Below are 23,707 nucleotides of genomic sequence, written 5' to 3'. Positions count from 1 at the left end.
TCGCCCTAGGGCACCAAGCACTACTGCTCTTCTCACAGGTTGCCATGGGGCACCATCTGCACCTCCTTCAGATCTGCTGCAGTGGCACCTTGTCAGAGTGGCTCTCCCCAGCCAGGCTTTGTACAGTACGGCACCAGCACTCTTGGGCTTCCCAGTGGCAGAGTCTGTGTCTGCTTTGTTCACTGCTGGATCCTGAACATCTACAAACTGTGCAGGGCACGTATTTTGAGTAAATAGATGTCAAGTCATGGGAAGATGCATTTCAGAATGGTTTAAAAAGTAGAATTATTAGGAAAAGCACAGTTAACTTAGTCTGAGACTTAGGGGCTGCCAGTCTCTTTATGGCCAAAGTATCTGCTATGTGTAGAAAAGTATTTGTGTTCTATGTTTTTGAGATTTGTATATTTAGCATAATGTGGTTAATGTTTATTTGATGCATAGTGGGGGCAGAATATTAAACAATGGAAACTTTGGTTCCCCCCCCTCATATTTCCATATTTTAAAAAACAAGGCAGTTGAGTTAGCTCAAATTTTCTTTTCTTTACGTAAAGGCAATATAATAACCACACTTAAAGTTCAGATAATGGAAAAATTTCTTCCAAGAACCCCTGACCCCGATGCAATGACAGGGATTATTTTTACAAAATCCACTATTCAGACTGTTCATGTACAGGCATGCTTTTCACATAATGACATTCATGGTCACTGTATCCTGCTGTTTCTGTTAACTTTCTATCATACTTAGTATTTTCCCTGTTACAATGTAGTTTTCCTGTTGATCATTTTTTTTCAATATATTTTTTTTTTTTACTTATTAATGTGAAAGAGAGAAAAACAGAGTGAGAGCAGGAGCTGAGTGAGGAGCAGAGGGAGAAGCAGACTCCCCACTGAGCAGGGAGCCTGATGTGGGGTTTGATCCTGGGAGTCCGAGATCATGAGTCCAAGATCATGATGTGAGTCAAAGAAAGGCAGGCGCTTAACCAGCTGAGCCACCCAGGTGCCCTTGTGGATTATTCTTAATGAAGAAGGTATAATGTTCTATCAGGTAGACTTATTTTGACCTCCTGAAACATTCTCTTCCCCATTATTGGATATTAAATTGTTTCTAATTTTTCAGTTATAAATAATGTAATAGAGAAACCTTTATCCATAGATCTTTTTTTAAAAATGTTTTATTTATTTATTCAACAGAGAGAGCATGCATATGAGCAGAGGGGAGGGACAGTGAGAGGGGGAGAAGCAGACTCCCCATTGAGCAGGGAGCCCAACACGGGGCTCAATCTCAGACCCCAAGATCATGACCTGAGCTGAAGGCAAACACTTAACCAACTAAGCCACCCAAGCGCCCCATCAGTAGATCATACACGCAATCTTGTACATAGATCTATGCCCACATTATTTCCAAACTTAGTTCCCAGAATGAAATTTATAGGTCAAGGGACATGAACACTTTAAATTTTTTGATAAATAATATCAAATTTTACATCTATTTTAACTGCCTTATTAAAGGCAGTCAGGGATGCCTGGGTGGCTCAGTGGTTGAGTGATTGAGCATCTGCCTTTGGTTCAGGGCGTGATCCTGGAGACCTGGGATCAAGTCCCAGGTCGGGCTTCCTGCATGGAGTCTGCTTCTCCCTCTGCCTGTGTCTCTGCCTTTCTCTGTGTATCTCACGAATAAATAAACAAATCTTAAAAAAATAATAATAATAAAGGCAGTCAGATTTAATGTGAACATAGAAAGAAGATATTGGAACACATCTTTAAGATTTGTTACAAAGAAAAAAAAAGATTTGTTACAGATGTTCCAGGTCTTGGGTTTCTACCTTGCCTTTTTCCTCCTGTTGCTCAAATATTCAGAAAGTAACATATTCTATCAGGCTTTTGTCTTGCTTTAAATTGCTGTCATTTTGCACCTGCAGTGCTTCGTTAAATGCCATATTGACTCCAACTAGATCTTCCCTTTCTCCAACCCAGCTGGAGATTGAAGGGCTTTTAAGCCAGAATAATTAACTCCCTGCTATGGGAATGTGCAAACCTGCACTTTAATTACTCTGCAGCCGAGGCATGAGTAGCCATTTGCCAGAAGCCTAGTGGTGCTTCTCTCTGGTCCTTTTGTATTCACTGGAGAAGGACAGTGCATGTGTAGTCTGGGGAAGTGAAAAGTTGGGTAAAGCTAAACAGGAAGTCCTCAAAGATAACCTTTATAGTCTTTATGACTGTCAATTTATGGCACATGTGAGATGCTAGCATTCAAATTAAATTTAAAGATTAAAAACACCTTGTGTTAACATTTCTTTCTAGTCTTTTCTGTATTTGTCTGTCTTGAAACGATATAGTTTGGTTTTGCCTTTTATGTAACAAAAACATGCAATATATAGCCTTCTCTGACTTTTTTCGCTTAATAGCGCTTCTAAGATTTTCCCCTGTTGATTTGGGCAGTTGTGGTTCATACAGTACTCGGTTACATGAATACACCATCATTTATCTCTTCCACTACCAGTAGACATTTGGGTAGTTTCCAGATTTCTGCTATTACGAGCAGCGCTGCTATGAATATTCCTATATTTGTCTCCTAGGATGAATTTGTTTCCTAGGGTACTGCTGGATCATACGCATGTTTTACTTTGAGTGGTGGTTTCTTTAGCTAATTTCAAGGGAGAGGAATATTGGAGGTGGGTAGGAAGAACGGGCTCTTGGCAAAGGACAGCATACATTCTCAAGACTCAAGAGAAATGGGTTGATCAAGAGACTAGCTGATTTGTTCAGTAGAGCTTTTAAAACTGAACCAAGAAGTGGGAAGAAAGGAAAGCTCAGACAATGGCTATTTATTTTGGAGGCCAGCAGGTTGGAAAACAAAATAAGCAGAGTAGATTTCCCATGAATCATAGAGTCTTTTCCCTTTAGAAAGGAAATTAGAAACAATGCTGATGGTCTAGGAACAGCACTATTCCATAGAAATATAACACAAACCACATAATGGAGCATAAAGTTTTTGGTAGCCACATTTCAAAAGATAAAAGAAACAGGTAAAATTTTATTTTATTTTATATATGTATATATATATATTTTAAGATTTTATTTATTTGACAGAGAGAAAGGCAGAGGGAGAGGGAGAAGGAGGCTTCCCCTTGAGCAGGTAGTCGAATCTATCTGTCTATGGGAGCTGAAGGCAGATAGATACTCAACCACTGAACCACCAGGCTTCGCAATTTAAAAAAATTTTTAAGAGAGAGAGTGTGTGAGTGCAGGAGGGAGAAAGAGACAGAGAATCTTAAGCAGGCTCTACACCCAGTACAGATCATGATCTGAGCAGAAATCAAGAGTTGGATGCTTAAATGACTGAGCCACCCAGGTGCCCCAGATTGAAATATTTTTAAAAGAAATCTCTACACCCAATGTGGGGCTCAAAGTCACAACCCTGAGATCAAGAGTTGCATGCCTCACCAATATGAGCCAGCCAGGCACCCCATGAATATTATATTTTAACTTATTAACAAGTCACTCCACCAGATTCTTTTCTGATCTATTATTCGACTTGTTCCCAGTTTGTGTTTCCCTATCTGGTCATTGATGAGAATTGGAGTTGATAGAGCTGAGGATAATCTAGTAGTATGTCAGTAAAAATTTCTTTCTGACTTGAAAGTGATTGGGCTGGGAATAGTCATTTACTAATCCACACAACTGTTTTAGCATTTAGCCTATATTTATACATCTTGTCTAAAACAAAGACAGCTTGTCAAATAGCTTGTCAAAATAGAGATTTTGACAACTGTATCTTCTTATAATCCAAGATTTTTTAACTAATTGATAAAGAAAATGAGTTAAGACTTTTGAGCAAATTTATGGTTCTTGGTTTCTTAGGTGCTTAAAAAGCCATCTTTTTGATATCTAGTCTAGAATCTAGCCTAGAATTGGTACCAAGTTCATCAGTGTTTAAGCCACTTTCTTTATTGTTTCAAAAATTATTTTAAAAACTTCCCCATTCTCCCCACTTCCTTGTTGGGGAGAGGTGCCCACCTTGATCATAATACTCTGGGCCTCCTGCCCTTTCTTCCTGGCAGCAAACCTATAGGGAGGGTTACCCCATTCTAGTTACTGCTGGATACGTTTGTAATTCGGTATCAGGAAGCTTGCATTCTCCAAGATCAGCTTTCTCAGTAGTAAAGGGGATATTTTGGCCCCACATGCCTTCATCTTGTCTTAAAAATTCATGATTTCTGCAAGAAAGAGGAGGGGTTATTATTAAACTCCCCTTGAAGATCCCCAGACTTCCTCAAAGATCACAGAAGGTCTTGGCGATTCCTTTCACAAATTCTTTGTCTGTTGTAGGATTTAATTTGTCTTAACCCTTTTGGTTGAACGTCTTTGTTCTTAACAGAGAAGACAAAAGCCGTAAAAATTTTATTTTCACTTAATTTAACTTAATTTCCATTTAATCATTTAATACAAATTTAAGTAGTCTAAAGCAGTGATTCTTTTCCTAGTCACCAGAACCACACTAAACCAAACTCTGAAGGCTCTTTTAATCTGCCTGTTGTTTTGCAAGTCTCCATTTATTTTATGTTGCAATCCCCCAACACGACTTACACATACTCATCCTCGCTTGCTAGCCTTACTTTCCATCTTTTGAAAATACCCCTTTAAAGTTTGAGTCATCAGAAAGCTTTCATCAGAAGACCCACTGGGTCTTCCCACTGTATCTTTCTTTAGCATAACAGTCAGAGTTAAATTAATGCTTCTGAGTCACCATCTCTGCCACATTCTCAAGAATACTTGCCTACCTTTCCTTTGATACTTTCTAGTTTAGAAACATCAAGGTTTAAATTTCCTGTCCAGGGCTTACCAACTCATTTTATTCCAAGATTTCAGCCACTTTCACTTAACCTATCAACGCCATCATTTGGGGAAGTATTTTGGGTTAAAGTAACAGTTTTCCCAGCTGTTTCCTCTCTACTCTCTAAGAGATGCTGAGGGTTGCCAACCAGTGAGAACACTTGCTTGATTTTCTGTTTTAACAGTTGGACACCTAGCAGATGTGAGCTCAGAGCAAGCACACCAACCCTGTGCATTATGCCTTTGCACCAGTTTTATGGCCAGCACGAGGGACTTGGTATTTAAAAGAAAAAAAAAAAGTAAAAATTTTAATAATAGTCTTTAAGCACCGATTATAGGTTGAAACGATAATTTAGATATATTGGGTTAAATATATATATGTTATTGGGGAGCCTGGGTGTCTCAGTCAGTTAAGTATCTGCCTTCAGCTCAGGTTATGATCCCAGAATCCTGGGATCAAATCCCATGTCAGGCTCCCTGGGGAAGCCTGCTTCTCCCTCTGCATATGTCTCTGCCTCTCTCTTTGTGTCTCTCATGAAAAAAAAAGTAAAATATTTTTAAAAAATTAAATATTTTTAAAAATTAAATCTTAAAAAAAAATAAGGTAAGTTCTAAGATCATAAAATATATTACAATTCAGCCCAGCTGCTTAAATATAACAGGAGAGCAAAACCTATTTTAAAATATGATAGAAAAAAATAAAAAATAAAATAAAATATGATAGATTTTAACTGATAGTAAGCTAGTGTGAGAGTTGGGAGTTAGTATGCAAGCATCAAAAAAACTGAGATCTCAGTCATTGTTAATAAAAGTCTGGCTTTTAATAGTAATGCTAAGTTAGTGATGGTCAGGTCTACTTGTTATTTGACTACTCTAGAAAATGACTTTCTATCTGAGCTCTCCATTGAGAAATTGGATGAGATATGCATGAAAGAACTGATCGTGTTTAGTCTGAAGATGAGACATAAGGAACTGTAATTGTCTCTAGACATTTGAAGAGCCACCCCTGTGGAATAATATGAGCATTTATGGAGTGTATTTCTAAGCCTTTGTTGTGGATTAACTCATAAAATCCTTAATCACTAAAGTTAATATTATTTTAATTTTGGAGATAAGGAAAATGGAGGGGCAGCCCCAGTAGCGCAGCGGTTTAGCGCTGCCTGCAGCCCAGGGTGTGATCCTGAAGACCCAGGATCAAGTCCCACGTCGGGCTCCTTGCATGGAGCCTGCTTCTCCCTCTGCCTGGTCTCTGCCTCTCTCTCTCTCTCTCTCTCTCTCTCTCTCTTTCTCTCTCTGTCTCTCATGAATAAATAAATAAAATCTAAAAAAAAAAAAAAAAAAAAAGGAAAATTGAGGCCCAGAAGGGCTAAGTAACTTGTCCTGAGTTGCTCACCTTAGAAATGGCAGCCCGTGCAATCAGCTTCCAGAACTAAACTCGACCAGTGTGTGACGTGCCACCCAAAGATTTTGTTTTCCATGGTCCCAGCTGATTCACTGTGTTCAGAGGATGAAAGTGCAGGGAAACTCATTTCAGCTCAGTGAAAACATCTTAGATGAGCAGTCCAACAGTGGGAGGGGGTCTTTTCTCTGTCCCTGAAGGTTCTGTAGCCTAGCCTAGCTCACTCCTGAAAACCATGAGAAAGAACCAGTTGAGTCATTTGGCCTTTTAGACTCCTTTACTCTGCAACTCTGGTATGAGAGGTCATGAACTGAAACTCCAGTGTCTCTTACTTACAGGTTAATATATTTTCTTATTTGTATAACAAAAATTCTTTTTTTTTTAAATTTATGTATTTATTTATGATAGTCATCAGAGAGAGAGAGAGAGAGGCAGAGACACAGGCAGAGGGAGAAGCAGGCTCCATGCACCGGGAGCCCGATGTGGGATTCGATCCCGGGTCTCCAGGATCGCGCGCTGGGCCAAAGGCAGGCGCTAAACTGCTGCGCCACCCAGGGATCCCAAAAATTCTTGTTTTTTAAGATTTTATTTACTTATTCATGAGAGACACAGAGAGAAAGAGAGGCAGAGGGAGAAGCAGGCTCCATGCAGGGAGCCTGATGTGGGACTCGATCCCGGGCCTCCAGGATCAGGCCCTGGACTGAAGGGGGCACTAAACCGCTGAGCCACCCGGGCTGCCCCCAAAATACTTTCTTTTAGGCCTTTATTTATTAGCTTGGTGAAGTTTAATGTATTTTGTTTCCATTTCCAGTAACAATTTCTCAGGCAAAAATCATATTGTCAATAAAACTTTTTGTCTTCCAGAAGTCTTCCTGATTACAAATTCATAACTTTTATTGTAGAAAAATTGGAAAGCCTAAGAAGAGAATTTAAAAACTCTTTTTTAAGATTTTATCTTTAAGTAATCTCTGCCCACTACATGGGGCTCAAACTTATAACTCTCAAATCAAGAGTTGCACATTCCACTGACTGACCCAGCCAGGTGCCCCTAAAAGCTCTTACAATCTCTGTGCTCAGAGATTAACCACTGTTAACACGTTAGTGTATTTCTCCTGATCATTTAATATTTTTCACAAATAGTTTTCAAGGAAAACTGTTGATGCTTGCTTTAGATCTATTAAGACCTTTTTACAGAAAAAAAGAGTTATTTTGGTAAGTTCTGAAAGATGCTTTTTTTTTTTTTCCTTGCTAGGTTTCTGCCTCCATGCTCAAGCAGTTTCCCAACAGTGGCCTGAATCCAGGTCTTTTCAATGTGGGGCCCCAGTTATCTCCTCAACAGATTGCCATGCTGAGCCAGCTTCCACAAATTCCCCAGTTTCAGTTGGTAAGTGGCAGATTTTCCTCTTATAGCTAAAAAAAGATAATTTTCTTTTTTTCCCATTTAACTTTGATTTGCTTCGTTTTATGCATGCTTAAGTGTTAATATATCAGCTCAGCTAGAGGGAAATGCCACCAGTGGACCAGGAACTTGGTGGGACTTCCCCTTTAGACACTTGATTCAGCCACTGCACTTTGGTGCAGTACCCCATCGAGTGTCTCAGTAAGCACAGCTTAGGAAACTTTTTTCCTCTATCTCCTCCCTGTTTTGTAGGCATGTCAGCTTCTCCTGCAGCAGCAGCAACAGCAGCAGTTGCTACAGAACCAGAGGAAGCTTTCTCAAGCTGTGCGCCAGCAGCAAGAGCAGCAGGTATGCAGAACTGAAAGGGTCCCTCTAGTGCTCTGTGTGAGGACTGCAGGTCCACTTCACCTCTAAGAATAAAACATAAGCCACATGCAGTCTTTTCCTGGAAGGTGCAGGATGTTGGCTTATCTTGTGTCCATTTTCCCTCCAATTCCCCCTTGCCCCGGACTCCTGGCTTTCAGCTGGCTCGAATGGTGAGCGCTCTCCAGCAACAGCAGCAACAGCAGCAGCAGCAGCAGCAGAGGCAGCCTGGCATGAAGCACTCACCCTCTCATCCTGTTGGGCCCAAGCCACATCTGGACAACATGGTACCCAACGCTCTGAATGTGGGGCTCCCAGACCTTCAAACCAAAGGGCCAATACCTGGATATGGTTCTGGTAAGTTGTCAGTAATGAAAATCACCTTAAAAAAAAAAAAACACCAGTTGTATACAGAGCCTCTGGTAGAGGTCGGTCCTACATTACTTCCTCTCAGCAGCCACACGAAAGAGATAAATATTCTTATCCCTGTCTTACAGCTGATATCCTAGAGTTTTGATGGTTTTCCAAACTCACCACACAATTAGTAAATCGCATAGCTACACCTCTGACTTCTTTGGGTCCGAAGCAGTCTTTTACATTTGAGGAATGGCAACCTGCTCTTCTACCACCAGAAATTTTTAAAAGCCAGTTAAAATGTTTGTACGCGCTGTGAGTGCCATGTGCATCTGAAGTTATAATCTCTTAAAATATGTACAAACTGAAGTATTTAGCCCTACTGATGAAGTTTCTTCTTATGGAAAAATGGGGAACTAAAATGAAGCTTATAAGGCAAACTGATGAATTCTTCTGATATTAGTATTTCATTTGAGTTAAATAGAATTAGCGCAAGTAAGGTTATACCTTTGACATTCATCAAGAATTTGTTGGCAGGCAAGTCGTAGCTCTTTCAGACCAGGGAACATGTTGTAAGCACAATCCAATCAGTGAGGCAACAGTGACTTAAAAATAAAATGTAAACATTTCAAAGATACCACACACCACAGCAAGTTCTCCTCAGAATGACAAAATTTAGGGTTTATTTTGGTAAAGAAGATACCGTTCTTGCAAACTCAAAAATAAGAGTGGAAGAGACCTGAAATCCATGCTCCTATGAAGCAGAGTGACCCTGGACACATGGCCCTGCTCTCTGCTCTAGTTTTGTGGGGTGTCCACATGCAGAGAGGAACAAAGACTTCAAGGATGCCGTAAGTTTTAAGGTAATTAATTTCCAGATTCGCCAACAGCACTGTTTCTTTAAAATGATCTGCCTGAGAACTGACTTAAATTCAAAATAACCTTTCTTCCACTTGATATAAAAGAAGAGTGAAATCTCCACCATCTCCTGTCTTTCTAAGGCACGCCCATCTTGGGTATAGAAATCTAGGGTGCCAGGACGTCTGGGTGGCTCAGCGGTTTAGCGCCTGCCTTTGGCCCGGGACATGATCCTGGAGTCCCTGGATAGAATCCCACTCGGGCTCCCTGCTTCTCCCTCTGCTTCTTTCTCTCCATCTCTCTCTCTCCCTCTCTCTCTCCCTCTCCCTCTCTCTCTCTCTCTCTCTCGAATAAACAAAATATTAAAAGAAAGAAAGAAATCCAGGGTGCCAAGCAAGGCAATAGCCTCCTATAATGAATAATGAAGGTGTCATTAATTTTGTATTTCCAGGCTTCACCTTCTTAATCATGTTTTTTGTTACAGATAAAGCTTGATATAAGATCCTGGATATTTTGATATGTGTTGAGTTGTGAATTTAGACCCTGTATATAATAATAAAGCAGGGCAACTTTGCTGCTTCTGTCCCTTTTGTCAAAGAGTACATAGCTCTCAAAGTAGAGTCCAGTCATGCAAAGCAAAGTGAACATCTGGAGCCCTGGGTGGCTTTTCCACGTGTTTAAATGCATACAGTTCTTTTCAGGTCTTCTCAGTACTCATCCCCTAGGGCATATCAAAGGTGGAAAGAAAAGTATCTTTGACCAGCTTGAGCAACAGGAGTTAGTGACACAGAGTCTCTTAAATACGTGTTTCTTAAAATTTATCAGGTAACACCTGTGAATAAACCTTTTATGTGCTTTGCTTTAGATTGGGTGTGCATTAGTCAGTTAGTTAAAAACCTAACATCATAATGTATTTATTCCAATGACAGTTCTTATAACATGTTTAATAATTATTGCCTTTTATTAAAAAGTAAAATTCTAGGAGGTTGGGGGGGTTACATGTTAGCTGTGAATCTTAGTTTTCAGCAGCATAGCTTCTCATCAAATAAACAGAAAATTTTTATCATAATGTCTTATTAATGATGTTATTTGTGATTATTGTACTGGAGGCATAACTTTCCCTGACAGCTGAAGGATCAGAGTTCAATCTGCATACATACATTTACTGAAGAAAGGGCATGTTTTTTTATCATACTCTTGTTTCAAGGTAACTTACAAATTTAAAAAAAAAAACTTACAAATTTAACTATGTATTATAAACCAAATTAAGTAAGCAGAAAAAACATACTGACTTACTAATTTATTTCTATTTGGTAACTTATGAAACAGTAGATAAATTTTATTAGGTCTTTATCATATTAATTGTGATCTGACCACTTATGATCTGCCTTATAAGATGCATTTTACAATTTATTTCACAGTTTAAAATTTCCTTAATTCCTTAATATTATGACATTTATTTGAATTGAAAAATACATTTTGGAACTGAAAGTAAATCTGATTTGGCTGCCTATTTTGAATAAACTAAATCTATAGCTAGAAGATTTTTTTTTTTTTTTTTGGAGGTTCGAGAGTGCTTTAATGGGGAGCGCTCCCGGGTGAGGTTCCATGACTCGGAGAGGTGGCCCGAGTCAGGGAAGTTGCCTATAGCTATAAGATTTTGATGAAAATTCAAAGCATACAGAGAAGTTAATTTTTTTCAAAAATTATATAGCAAAGATGTAATAAAATGAATAATATTTCAGTTTTGCTGCTGCTAAATATTAAACTAAAAGAGACGTGTAGGCGGAAGAGAAGCAAGAATAATTAAACATCTCTTAGTCCTAATAAAGCCTCTCTTGCTATATTTTCTCAGAATTAAAAAGTTGAATGACTTTAATGACTGCTTAACTGATCCTTGACTGATTGTTTTTATAAAATAAATGGTTTATAATTCTCTGCTTTTAACAGAATTGAAAATATACCTAACTGAATTGTCCGGGGATAATGACCTATCTAAATATGATGTTTTAGTATCTGTGTTATTGAGCCGGGGGTGGGGGGAGGGAATATAGCCGAAAGGAATTCAAGAAGTAAGTGATGTTATAACAAGACTCCCTCTTTTCCTAATTACTTATATAAGATGCCTTGGTGCTTTTTTTGTCTATAGGGGTTTTAAAAATAGGAATAGTGTGAACTCCGTCTCATATCTCTCATTCATGGGTATCTGAACCAATCAAGAAATAAAGTCCCTCCTCTTATTAGAAAATGTATTCCGGGATCCCTGGGTGGCGCAGCGGTTTGGCGCCTGCCTTTGGCCCAGGGCGTGATCCTGGAGACCCGGGATCGAATCCCACATCAGGCTCCCAGTACATGGAGCCTGCTTCTCTCTCTGCCTCTCTCTCTCTCTCTGTGACTATCATAAATAAAAAGAAAAAAAAAAAGAAAAGAAAAAAAGAAAATGTATTCCCAGGGTGCCTCGGTGGCTCAGTCAGTTGGGCGTCTAACTCTTGATCTCAGCTCAGGTCTTGATCTCAGGGTCATGAGTTCAAGCCCCATGTTGGGCTCCATGTGAAGTGTGGAGCATACTTTAAAAAAAAAAAGAGAAGTAAAAGAGGAGCACCTGAGTGGCTTAGTCAGTTAAGCATCTGCCTTTGGTTCAGATCATGATCCCAGGGTCCTGGGATCCAGCTCTACATCAAGCTCAGTGAGGAGCCTGCTTCTCCCTCTCTCCCTCTGTCTCCTGCTCGTGCTCTCTCTCTCAAATAAATAAGTAAAATCTTAAGAAAAAGAAAATGTACTTCCAATAAAATTTTACTTTTCATGTTTAAAATTTATAAAAATTTGGGGGTACCTGGCTGGCTTAGTCGGTAGAACAGGCAATTCTTGATCTCAGGGTTGTAAGTTTGAGCCCCACGTTGGGTAGAGATTACTTTAAAAGGGGGGGGGGGCGGCAACTATTAGAATTATTATAAAAGCACTAATTTGTTTTTTAATTTATGATAAAAGGAATACTGGGAAAGAAAGAACTAATAGAGACAAAAGAGTATGAAAGAGGAAATCCCAGTTTCCTCAAGGAGGTAACACTAAGCCAAAAGGTAATGATGAATAGACAGTGAAATGAAGTGTGTGGCAGAGGAAGTAATTCTGGCCAGGGACAGATAAGGCAGGCCCAGGGTTGGATTTGTAGGAGTGATGAGATAGGTAAAAGGGGATGTACTTCGGAAATGAGTCCCTGGGAGAGCAAGGGGCCTAATTTCTCTTTGTCCCCCAGCTCCTCACAGAGTCTGGCACAAAATTAGGCTTTCCAAGAGTGTGCAATTGAACTGAACTAAAGGATTTTTTTTTATTCAAGTTCAAGTTCTGTGTTGGTGAGCTGGAGAATTACAGGGAGTCCACTTGGTGGACCGAGGAGGTTTGGTTTGATGAAATAGCAGGTACAGAAAGGTCAGTACTTCGCTGGGCTTTGAGGTGTGGCAGCTCACAAATAATGTAGAGTTTGTAAGTTGTGCCAGTTACTAGGGGACATGGAAGAAATGTACAGAACCATGTATAACTTTGCACTGATTCTTCCTCTTCTAGTTTTGGGGATTGAACCTTCCAAGGCAGTAAGTACTATCTCCTCATACCACTCTAGGTATTTCCTTACCAGACTTTGTTACTTAGTTATGATACTGCCATGCTTTGATACCCAAGTTTCTAACAAGAAAGAAGCCCACTTCTGATTCAGATGAAACTGCTCAAACTGTCCCCTCTCCTAAGATGTCTAACTCTTAACTGATTTTCTACACATACGTGTCACAAAAGGACTCTAAGCAGGTGAAATTAAATAACTAATCCACTTTGAGTTCTAAAGACATTTCAGAGCAACTATAAAGAGATGTATAAGGAATGGCTCTTTGCCTTCTTACTAATCCTCACATTCTTCTTTCTGATCTTCACTAGAATCCTGGGTTCTTTTCAAAAGGTCTTCCTCCATTGATTGGAACCAAGCTTTCACATAGCCTGGAGTCCAAGTACCTTGGGCTGGTTTTCTCTGTCAAGGGTAGATAGAGAAGGAACAACCTACTTAGGCCATTAAAGCTTCTGTCAGAGGAAAGCCCTTATTCCTCTCAACTCCCCTGTCCTCCAGCCTCATTTCATTTCAGCTACACAAGAAAAAAGAAAATACCTTAAACTCTTCTTAAGAAAAAAAAAATCATTAACTTTGAAATATTTCCAGCTTATTACAGGAATTTCTGCTCCCCATCCCCACCCTCCCAGTAATCACACGGACTAGTAAGTCGCTTACAAACAGTGTGAAAGGCAGTGTTCTTTATGTTAATAGCAACATTTTAAACATAGGTCAAGCTGTTGGGAATGATTGGAACTTGATTTATTATGCATTTATAAAACTCTTTTTGACAATTCAGAGAAGCACAGGGAGAAAATATGACCTGGGCCCTCATGGGATTTGGATAAGTGGAACCTCAGAGCCATTGAGGCACCACCAGATGGTTGGAGAGTCAAGTGGGTACAGTGAGGAATCTGGCCTGGCTAGACTGGTGCATCTTCTTGAGTAACAGTAGGTGGGCTTTTGGCACTTACAGCTGCCTGAGTTTTTGCATGTTGGGATCCCCGTTCATCTCCCTGGGATGGCTGTTCTATACTTACTGTGGTCCATCCTCATTTTTATTCGGACTAGTCATTGATCTTCTCCGTTTCATTCATTTATTTTAGTGCTTTATGTTACTTTTTATGTTAAGTACATCCTGACACACAATGGATGGTGGGACCTGTGAGACTCTGTATCAGCACACCTCTCACACTGGATCTCACCTGTCCAGCCCTGTGCCATTGGAAGACATTAGCCACCTACACTCCTGCTAAAAGCCTGACACCCGAGGCTTACATGAGAATCATGGCAAAGTAAACTCAACCTCCCTGTCATTGCCTATTTGAGCTTTAGGGTCTTTATCTTTGCATAAAGATTTCTTTTGAATTGATCTCTTAGATTATTCTGGCTTGACCTCCATGTACCCCATTCTTACACTGCCAGTTCTTTTTCTAAAATACAAACTTCTTAAAAGTTTATTTTTAGTAATCTCTACATCCAATATGGGGCTCAAGCTCCCGACCCTGAAATCAAGAGTTGCTTGCTCTTCTGACTCAACCAGCCAGGCGTTCCCTAAAATACAAACCTTTATCTCTTTCTCTCACTTGTTAAAAAACTTCTTTATGTCCTCTCTTAGAGAAAAAAGGCCCAAAGTCCTTGGCCTGATATTTAAAGACTCCTACACGACATGACTCCTCCTTTCTCCCTCATCTCCTGTTGCTCTGCCTCAATTCATCCATAGTTAACCAAGCACTGGAATGTACCAGTCCCTAAATGTACCTGATTGTCCTCAAACAGAGCTTTGTACTTGGCATCCTTGACTTATTCACATACCTGCCGTAGGCCCTAAACCAAATGTCTCTTCTGCAAAGCCTTTCTTTCCCCAGACACCATTGCCACACCTTATGGCTGTTGTTATACCATTTTAGTTTGATGTGTAGAGTTTGCTGAGTTGGCGAATTCCCCAGTTGGCCCCAGCTTTCTGTCTGGCACAATTGTTAGCTAAATAAATCAATGAAGGCACAGGTGCACTGAGATGTTCTCAATTAGATGGCAGTCATATACATTTTCATGCCTTAACAAAGAGTCCTTGCTGCTTTAGCAAGCAAAAGCCAAGATAAGCATTTTGAATCAGAATCTCTGTTTCTGAGTGAAGAAACTTCTTGTGAATTAGTCTTTAAATGACAAGTGAAGCTATCCGTTGGTTTTATCTTAGAACTCTTGGTTGTTGATACTAGAAATATATAGGAAGATGTAAAACGTGGTTCTCTATTTTAGGCTTCAGCTCTGGCGGCATGGACTATGGCATGGTTGGTGGGAAGGAGGCTGGAACAGAGTCTCGCTTTAAACAGTGGACCTCCATGATGGAGGGACTGCCCTCTGTAGCCACACAGGAAGCCAATATGCACAAAAATGGTAAGAGCAAGCAAAGCCTTATGAGTTGGAGCTATATAACCCTCACAGGCCTTGATGATATATCCTGTAAAATTATTTTGAAGCACAAATCTTTAGCTTTGTCTTAATCTCTTGATTTTTTTTTCCCTCCAAATCCTATGATCGCCTATGAGAGGAAGATCAAGGTTGTATATATTTCAAATTATAAGAAACTTAAAATGCTAGTTGTAATTAAGGGGAGCAAAATTTCCCACCTGCAGTGGGATTGAACATAGTAGCAGTGAACTTGAGTACCCATAAGGATGAAACCCTAACATACTGGCTGAGAGAACAGAACCCATTTTTTAGGGTGTAAGAGATTACAACTAGTATATATCATGTTGATTATTCAAACTATTTAATCTCCAAAAGATAGGTGACTAATAGTCCATGAGATTTGAACTTTCCCACAAAGTTTTCTTGTTTGGTTGGTTGGTGGTTTTTTAGCTTTCTTGTTCTTAATTATATACTGTCTGCGAAGGGGCATTGCAGGCTTTGGTTGAGAACTGCGGGCCCTTCATTTCCATCATTCTATAAATACTTCTCTGTGTCCCTGTAAAAAACAGATAAAAGGTCTTTGAATTTTCCTTCAGCCTTTGTTTCAGTGTTTATTTCATCTGACAGTAATTCACCTGGATTCAGCTACAGTCATGAGAACTGAGTATAAATGGGTGTTGTGCTGGTCCTGCTGCAGTTCCCTGGCAGACCTCAGCCTCACGAATCTGAAAACTTTCAGGGTTCCTTCATAAACTACTGTTTAGTGCGCCTCTCTGAGAGACTGTAAAATGGCCGCATGGAGCTTTTCCCTGTTATCCCTAAGCGCAATCATTTGATTTCATGCCACAAAATCAAGAATGATTTATTGAAACTATAAAATCTGTCTCTAGACTGAATAATTCAAGCCCAGCATTTGTAGCTTTGGGCACTTACCCTGCTTCTTTAGGCTGATGATTCATCAGGTCGCCTTGTCCCCAAAGACATGATAGGTGCATGATAATAAATACAGAGTGTCATGTGAGGGGTTATCTTAAAGCTAAAATACCCACTTGCCTTTTCAGAGCTCAGAGATACTGTGTTCCCCATTTCGTTACCAATCCCCAAGGTAATCGAGCTCTTCATTTCCTAGACTTCACTGTAATATGCCCTTGAGTCAAATTTCTGTCAGTGGCTCCAGAAACACAAATGACTTCTTAGCTGAGGGTGAAGGTGGTTTTGATAATACTCCTGCTGGGCCAAACCAAGCAGATTATTTTAATTAATACTTACACGAATATTTTAATACATCATCCTGGAAATAATTCTCCCTGTTTATAAACAGCATCCTAAGGGTAGATCAAGTGACACAATGGAGCATGTAAAATTCACCTGAGAAATAAATAGAGGGGTATCTCACAGAGGCCAAAAATTTTATTTAAAGGAAAGATCAAAAAAAGAGGGGGGAGATCACTTTTTGTTAGGTTAAGAGAATTTTAAGCTTTTAATGTTTTTCCTGCCTTGTAGCATCTAAAATGCATAAAAGGGTCACAGACAGAACCACTGAAATGCTCTTAGGAAGACAGTTACAAAGGATTGGCTGTTCTTCGTGTGTGGGGCCACGGGTTTCAGAGCGGCAGCGTTCCCTGCTGATCTTGTGCTGGCAGAGACCCTAGGCAGGAATTCCATCTCATTGCTTTGGAATTCAAAGGAATAGCAGATGCTTTTCTCTCCAGTAGACTCTCTCTATTTACAGTGCTTCTTCCAGCTAACCTAGGTCTGATCAGCCCTGAAAACTTTGGGTGGGTGGTGTCAGCACCAGTGTAGTGAGAACGCTTCCTATGCACTGCAGATTGGGTAGTGTTTTTCCTATTTCTCATTCTTGAGTCATTAGTATCGAAACTAGGGATGATGGTATGATTCGTAGTTGATGAAAGCTTCATTAATTTAAGACCATGGAATTTTAAAACTGAAAGGAAGATTCAAGAATGAGAACAGTGCTGTACGCCTAAGTAAGAACCTGAAAGGCTCAGGAAAGTGAAATGAATCGTTCGTAGTCATTCTGCTTATGAATTATATACTGGCTCTCCAGGGCAACGTCACGTTCCAGCACTTTTTTTTTCTTTTTACTGCATAAACATCAGAATACTGTTATTGCTGAATAATTGATTTGACAAGTTCTGTTCATAGGAATCCTTTCTGGGTATGAATTGATTTCCCCTCTCTCCGCAGGCGCTATTGTGGCCCCTGGTAAGACTCGAGGAGGGTCACCGTACAACCAGTTTGATATCATCCCGAGTGACACACTGGGTGGCCATACGGGTCCTGCTGGTGATAGCTGGTTACCTGCCAAATCTCCACCAACAAATAAAATCGGAAGTAAATCCAGCAATGCCAGTTGGCCTCCAGGTATTGTCCAGGAAATGTTTTTTCTGGTATATCATTTGTTTTTAATTCCTAATTTTGGGTTCTGAACAGATTGCTTTTGCCAGTTATTAAGGCACTTTATTTTTTCATTTAGTCAATATTGTCTGATAAAAGCAAGGCATGTGCTGTGCTGTGGGAAGATAGGAAATTCACATTAGATCAGGTGTCTGCTCTATAGACTTCAGTCAGGAAGATAAGGTGTGGACACTGATCACCTGCGAGGCAGGTAACTGATGAACACTGCATAGGCATAGACGAGCTGAAGGAAGTCAGAGGAGTGGAATCTGGAGGTGAAAGAAGGTGATAATGGGAGCCTTGTAACATGGGTTCTTCTGAAATGTCCATTTAATTGACTTGTTTATTCATGGAGCAAGTGTTTATCATCAGTTAGGTTCCAGGTATGCAGTAGTGATGCAATGAAACTATTTGTTACTTTTTTCCTCTCTTTTTATTTTGATATAAGTCATCTATTTTCATTATAGAAAAAATTTTAATTTAGTTTAGCAAGAATTAAAAATCAGTATGTCTTTCTAAACTTCTTCCTATATGGATATATTTATAATATGTGTATAGTTTCCTTCCTTTTTAAGGCTCATAACACATGTTGTTTGTGTATAATACTATATTGCTTTCCACATTTGGGAAAACAGAAGTTTGTTAATCCTATCCCACAGTTTTAAATAGGATTTCAATTGACCAGTAAAAAAAAAAAAAAAAAATTAAAACAGTTATCCCGTATTCTAGGCTTTCTCATGATAAGCCAGATTATTCCTGCTCTTTGTCTCTGGATGTTGTATGTGCTAGTGGTCATTTGTATTGTGTTTTCTTTTGTGCATCTGAGCCAATTTCCAGTGAAATAAATGAGAGAAGTCTAATCTCCAACCCAGATTTTCTCTCAGTTTTTATCCTGGATGTCTGGACAGTTCTCTTGAACATCAGGTTACTTACTCCTGCCTTCACTGCTCTCAGCCCGAATGTTCCTGAAAGCTGGAAGAGCAGTGGCCAGGGCCAAGTGCTGATGAGCCCTGGCTCAGAGCCACAGAGAGATAGAGAAAGCGTGCTTAATAACACAGAGGTGCTGTATAGTATACGTTCAGGCTGAGTTTTTGATTTTTAATTTTATGATAAAAGTGAGATAAAATAGATTGAGTATTCTACTTTTCATGGATCTATTTCTTGTATCAAAAACTAACTTGAGGGGTGGCTGGCTGTCTCATTCAGAAGAATGGAAGACTCTTGATCTCAGGGTTGTGAGTTTGAGCCCCACATTGGGCATTGAGTTTGCTTTAAAAAAAAAAAAAAAAAAAAAACCTGACTTGATTTTATCTTTTTTTTTTTTTTAACAATCTCCTACCTCCAATATTGTCTTCTTGTTTTAGAATTCCAACCAGGAGTGCCATGGAAAGGTATCCAAAACATTGACCCTGAATCTGACCCCTATGTCACCCCAGGAAGTGTACTGGGGGGTACAGCCACATCTCCCATTGTAGATACTGACCACCAACTTCTGCGGGATAACACCACAGGTAAATGAATGAGGCATCCTTTGTGTTTATTCAACACTCCACGTTTTTGTATCTGTCAATCTGTGGCTTCATTTGTACTTGCTAATAATCTAATAATTTAACTAGAAAACAAAAAATATGTCGCTTTTCAGGTTGTTTGGGATACATTTTTAGATATACTTTAATCTTGCACTGAAGGTTAAATAAAATACTTAAGGTTTCACTGGTTATACTGATATCTGTCTGCAATATTTTCATCTTGTTTTCCCTTTGTCACTCAAAGGGTCTAATTCTTCCCTCAACACCTCGCTGCCTTCACCTGGTGCCTGGCCCTACAGTGCCTCTGACAACTCCTTTACCAACGTTCATAGCACTTCAGGTACAAGTATGACCTACATGTTTCCCTTTGGCTAGCACTTTTGCCATCAGGATCCCTTTAACAAAAGAAACGGGCATTTATTTCTTAAGGAGTGCTTCAACAGAAGTTGAATAGCTAGGTCAGCACAGATGGATGCACACCTCTTAAACTGGCCATGTTCTCAAGGAGCTTCTAGTTGCACAGAGACAGAATGAGACATAGAGCTTTAGGACAGGGCAGGTGGTGATATACCTGCAGGGAGCCTTGTGGATATTGACAGGGCAGAGGTGAAATCTTTGTGCCACAAGTGCTTTTCTTGAGCCAGTCTGCTGAAGGAATCATGGGCCAGGGGAGGAACCAGGGAAGTCCAGGTTATTATTCCTAAAGCAACAAATTATAGTTTGCTTATCTTTAAAAAAAAAATCTTTCCATTTACAGACAAAGGCTCAGATGGCCAAGGGGGAAAAAAAGAGGCCCTTAATTAATTCTACCTTAATTGTTGAATTGTGTGTGTGTGTGTGTGTGTGTTAAGATGATAGGGAATAAAAACATAATGGATAGAATAAAGCCTTTGAAGTCACTCACTCAGCACACTGCCTCATAGATTGGTAGAGAGACTATCTGTAATTGGCACCGTGGTCTTGCAAAAGTTAGACCTCAAGCCATTAAAGTCATTATGGCTTCTGTTCTATATCCATGCAAAAGCAAATGGAGCAAATCCTCAGCTACTTCCTAAGATACTATAGGTGAATGGCCTTACAAATTGTCTTTTTCTTTTCACCTCCGTGTTGTATCAACAGGATCACAATAACTGTTATTTACTGAATGCTCCTGTAGACCAGGCAACATGCTGAGCCTTCAGCATGAATTCTTACTTTACCTTCACCAAAGTCTGGGAGGAGGTCCTGGCCTTCTCCCCATTTTGTTGATGAACAAACTCAGATTCAATTTGCTAATATAATTTGCCTCAGGTCTAAGTGAGTGTGTAAAGGCGCCAACTCAATAATCCATGCTTCTAATGACCATCCCACATTATACTTTTATGAGACTTCTTCCTTTACAAGTAAAAACTCATTTTTCAACCCAACACTTTTATTCTGGTAATTGACCATATCTTCAGTTGAACTATTTTATCTTTTTTCTACAGTTGAACATTCACCTGAGAGATGACCCAAGAATCTTACTCCAGACATGTCTAAACTGAATGTATACTTTTCTGAACTGCGCCCCCACCTCCCCAATATTGTCTTTCCTTCTTAACTAAGTCTTTGTTTTTCTTAATGATGCCTCTGGCATCACTGAGTCACAAAGTCTCCAGATTTTTCTTGCTTGCTCCGTGGATCCAGGCAGTAAGGATGTCTCCCAGAGGATGTATTCTGCAGCCACATCTCCCATCCATTTCTTCTGCTCCATTCTACTCGCTGTCACCTAGGTTGAGAGCCACATGTAAATGCTACATGTTCAGTCTACTGCAAGAACTCCTAGTAGCATCCTCATCAGCCTCCAGCTTACCTTTCTGGCCTTCTTTATCTCTACCCCTGTGAAATACTGTTTGGCCAAAACTGGGGGAAAACATATTTGGTACATATAGAGTTTAAATTTGACATTGGTCTATATTCTCCTATCTTTCTGAGCCTATCCATTTATGTAAATCCTTCCAGACCTGTCTTTGCAAAGCCTTTGGCAGTGGCTGAGCAGTGTCTTCTCTGTGTATTGAACATATGTGATGATGCCTGGAGTTACCAGTTCTCTTATTCTTCTATTCTATCTTCCCATGTGAACTTGAAATTTTTGAGAATAACTGTTTATATTACCCACAGCATTGATTTAGTGCCTTAAAGCATAGTAAGCTCTTAGCTGTTGATTGTTTTTTAAAAATCTGTTTGAATGTTGGGGCACGTGGATGGCTCAGGCAGTAGAACATGTGACTCTTGATTTTAGGGTAAGTTTAAGTTCCATACTGGGTGTAGAGATTAAAAAATCTTTTTAAAAAAATCTGCTTGAATGTTGATAGCTAATAATCTGGATCAAGAAAAGTATACATTTCTGATGCACTTCCCATTTCATAAAAGAGTATTTATAGAATAGTGCTATTAGGATTCACATTTGTGTAAGACTCATGGTTTTAGGAATACTTCCCTTGAATTAATCTTCCTTTTCAGGTTCTATTTGGCTAATAAAGTACTGTTATCATATTAAATCTTTAGTAAGCTCAGAGGGCAATGTTACTTTTGTATTGCTACTCTCAAAATGTGTACTTAACTATTTTTAGAATATTATTTATATGTAAACACAAATTTATGTATATTGACAAAAGCGACCTCTCTAACCATATTCCTTCCTTAATTTTCTCTTCTTTATAGCAAAGTTCCCTGATTACAAATCAACATGGTCCCCAGATCCCATAGGACACAACCCCACTCATCTCTCCAACAAGATGTGGAAAAACCATATTTCCTCAAGGAACACTACACCGCTGCCCCGCCCACCTCCCGGTCTGACCAACCCCAAACCATCATCTCCCTGGAGCAGCACAGCACCCCGATCAGTCAGGGGGTGGGGGACACAGGACTCACGGCTTGCCTCGGGTGAGAAGGATCTGCCTAAAGGAACATTGTTGTTCAAACACAAGGGACTTAACATTAACACTTAAAGAGACACAAAGCCTTCACAAGACAGGAAGTCTGGTAGAGGAAAGAGTATCTCTTGAGTGGAAAATTGCAGTCAGTCTAGGGCAGAGTGATCCAAGAACTCACAGAGTAAAAATGATGACCAGTAGAGTGAGAACATTAGGAGAAAACTGTATTACAAGTGCAATAGGAGAGTGCACAGGGTTTAAGGTCTAGGAGAAGAGAGCTGGCCATTCAGTAGCAGGATGAAGGGGGTCAGAGGGAGGTATAAAAGAGAAGACCCTTTATAACAAAAGAGAAGAAACACATGGGCTATGTGAAAATGTCACTCGTGGCTTTCCGTATTTTTTTATTGCTCTTCCTAATTGTTTTTCTGGTTGCTTCAGCCTCTACCTGGAGTGATGGTGGTTCAGTTCGTCCCAGTTACTGGCTGGTTCTTCACAATCTCACTCCACAGGTAATCATGCTTCCTTGTGATTTTTGAGACAGGACTTGATTGCATTAAGAGAGGGAAGCTCAGGTGCGGGATGTGGGCAAATAAGAAAGCTCATTAATTTCCTGCTTGCTATAGAGAGGTCCAGCGTACAGGTGTGGGTCTCCCCACCCAAAGGCTCAGAGCCTACTCCTAAATGGGGATTGTTGGCCCAACAAGGCTTAAGACTCAATATCCACCATTTTTATGCTTCATAAATAATTAACCATCCATCTCGGCAGTAGAGGGAATCTGTCAATTTCATAGCTTAAATGCCACATGGGTGCTTTCAATTTTCCATCTGTTATGCTCTTCTTTGTAGATGGCATTAGTAATTTGCTCTCTTCAGAACATGCCCTCAGGGTTGTTTTCACAGTGATGAGTTTCATTTGCCCCAAGCCACTCTGTCTGTCACCTTGTTTGCTTGATAACTGACATACTTGCAGCAGTATTATGTTGAACACTCAAATGAAATTAAATGAACCCCCTGAAACTGAGCCCATGACCGTCATCTGGACTTGACAGCACAACCTTTACAACACCTTGTTAAAAGGAGTCAATTATGCCTCCCTCCCTTTGACACATAAAATGAATTGTCTAGCCTTTAATTCATAAATGGATTCGTGCACACTTTAGTAAGCCAGCATTTTCTAGAATGTTCCCATGGGATATTAATAGGTCTCTGGCCTAATATGTTTGGAATATATACTTGATTAAACAAAATTAAGCAGGATTCTTCATGATGAGACTTCTTTGACCCTTTAATATGCTAACATGTATTATGATCCTCTGTGGGGAAATACAGCTTCTCCTAAATTTACTTGCCCAGTGAATCTGGTGGTAGGGAGTGTACCCAGGGCTTGTATTTCAGGGTACATATTGACAAAGGCAGTTTAATAAATACAGTTAACATGAGGAAGAGTCTGGGTTGGCTCTTAATATCCATATCAACTCAGCAAAAAGCCCCAGTTGTTCTTTTTTAGCTAATAAATGACCGAAGTATGAAGATTTTATATGACCATTTTCATAACTGTTTATGCCTCATTAGAATATGACAATATTCTTTTTTTTTTTTTTTAAGATTTTTATTTATTTAGTTGAGAAAGCACAAGTAGGAGCAGAGGGCAAA

General features: G+C 39.7%; 1 protein-coding gene across 18 annotated transcripts in view; it reads left to right on the top strand.

The window, feature by feature from the left end:
- TNRC6B (trinucleotide repeat containing adaptor 6B) overlaps positions 1 to 23,707 on the top strand; it is a 255,544-nt gene that overhangs the window by 216,240 nt on the left and 15,597 nt on the right. For 17 of the 18 annotated variants that reach the window (XM_077914417.1, XM_077914433.1, XM_077914423.1 and 14 more), the window contains 9 exons: positions 7,485 to 7,616; positions 7,884 to 7,979; positions 8,156 to 8,351; positions 15,058 to 15,195; positions 17,419 to 17,595; positions 18,993 to 19,139; positions 19,402 to 19,497; positions 21,840 to 22,064; positions 22,493 to 22,563. In XM_077914417.1, the coding sequence (XP_077770543.1) occupies positions 7,485 to 7,616; positions 7,884 to 7,979; positions 8,156 to 8,351; positions 15,058 to 15,195; positions 17,419 to 17,595; positions 18,993 to 19,139; positions 19,402 to 19,497; positions 21,840 to 22,064; positions 22,493 to 22,563 (1,278 nt within the window). The remainder of the gene's footprint in view (positions 1 to 7,484; positions 7,617 to 7,883; positions 7,980 to 8,155; positions 8,352 to 15,057; positions 15,196 to 17,418; positions 17,596 to 18,992; positions 19,140 to 19,401; positions 19,498 to 21,839; positions 22,065 to 22,492; positions 22,564 to 23,707) is intronic. The other variant, XM_077914422.1, reaches the window with a different exon arrangement.

This window comes from Canis aureus, chromosome 11 (assembly GCF_053574225.1).
Source record: "Canis aureus isolate CA01 chromosome 11, VMU_Caureus_v.1.0, whole genome shotgun sequence".
Lineage (NCBI taxonomy): Eukaryota > Metazoa > Chordata > Mammalia > Carnivora > Canidae > Canis > Canis aureus.
Note: the sequence above shows the minus strand (reverse complement) of the source record. Positions and strands in the feature narration are given on the sequence as shown.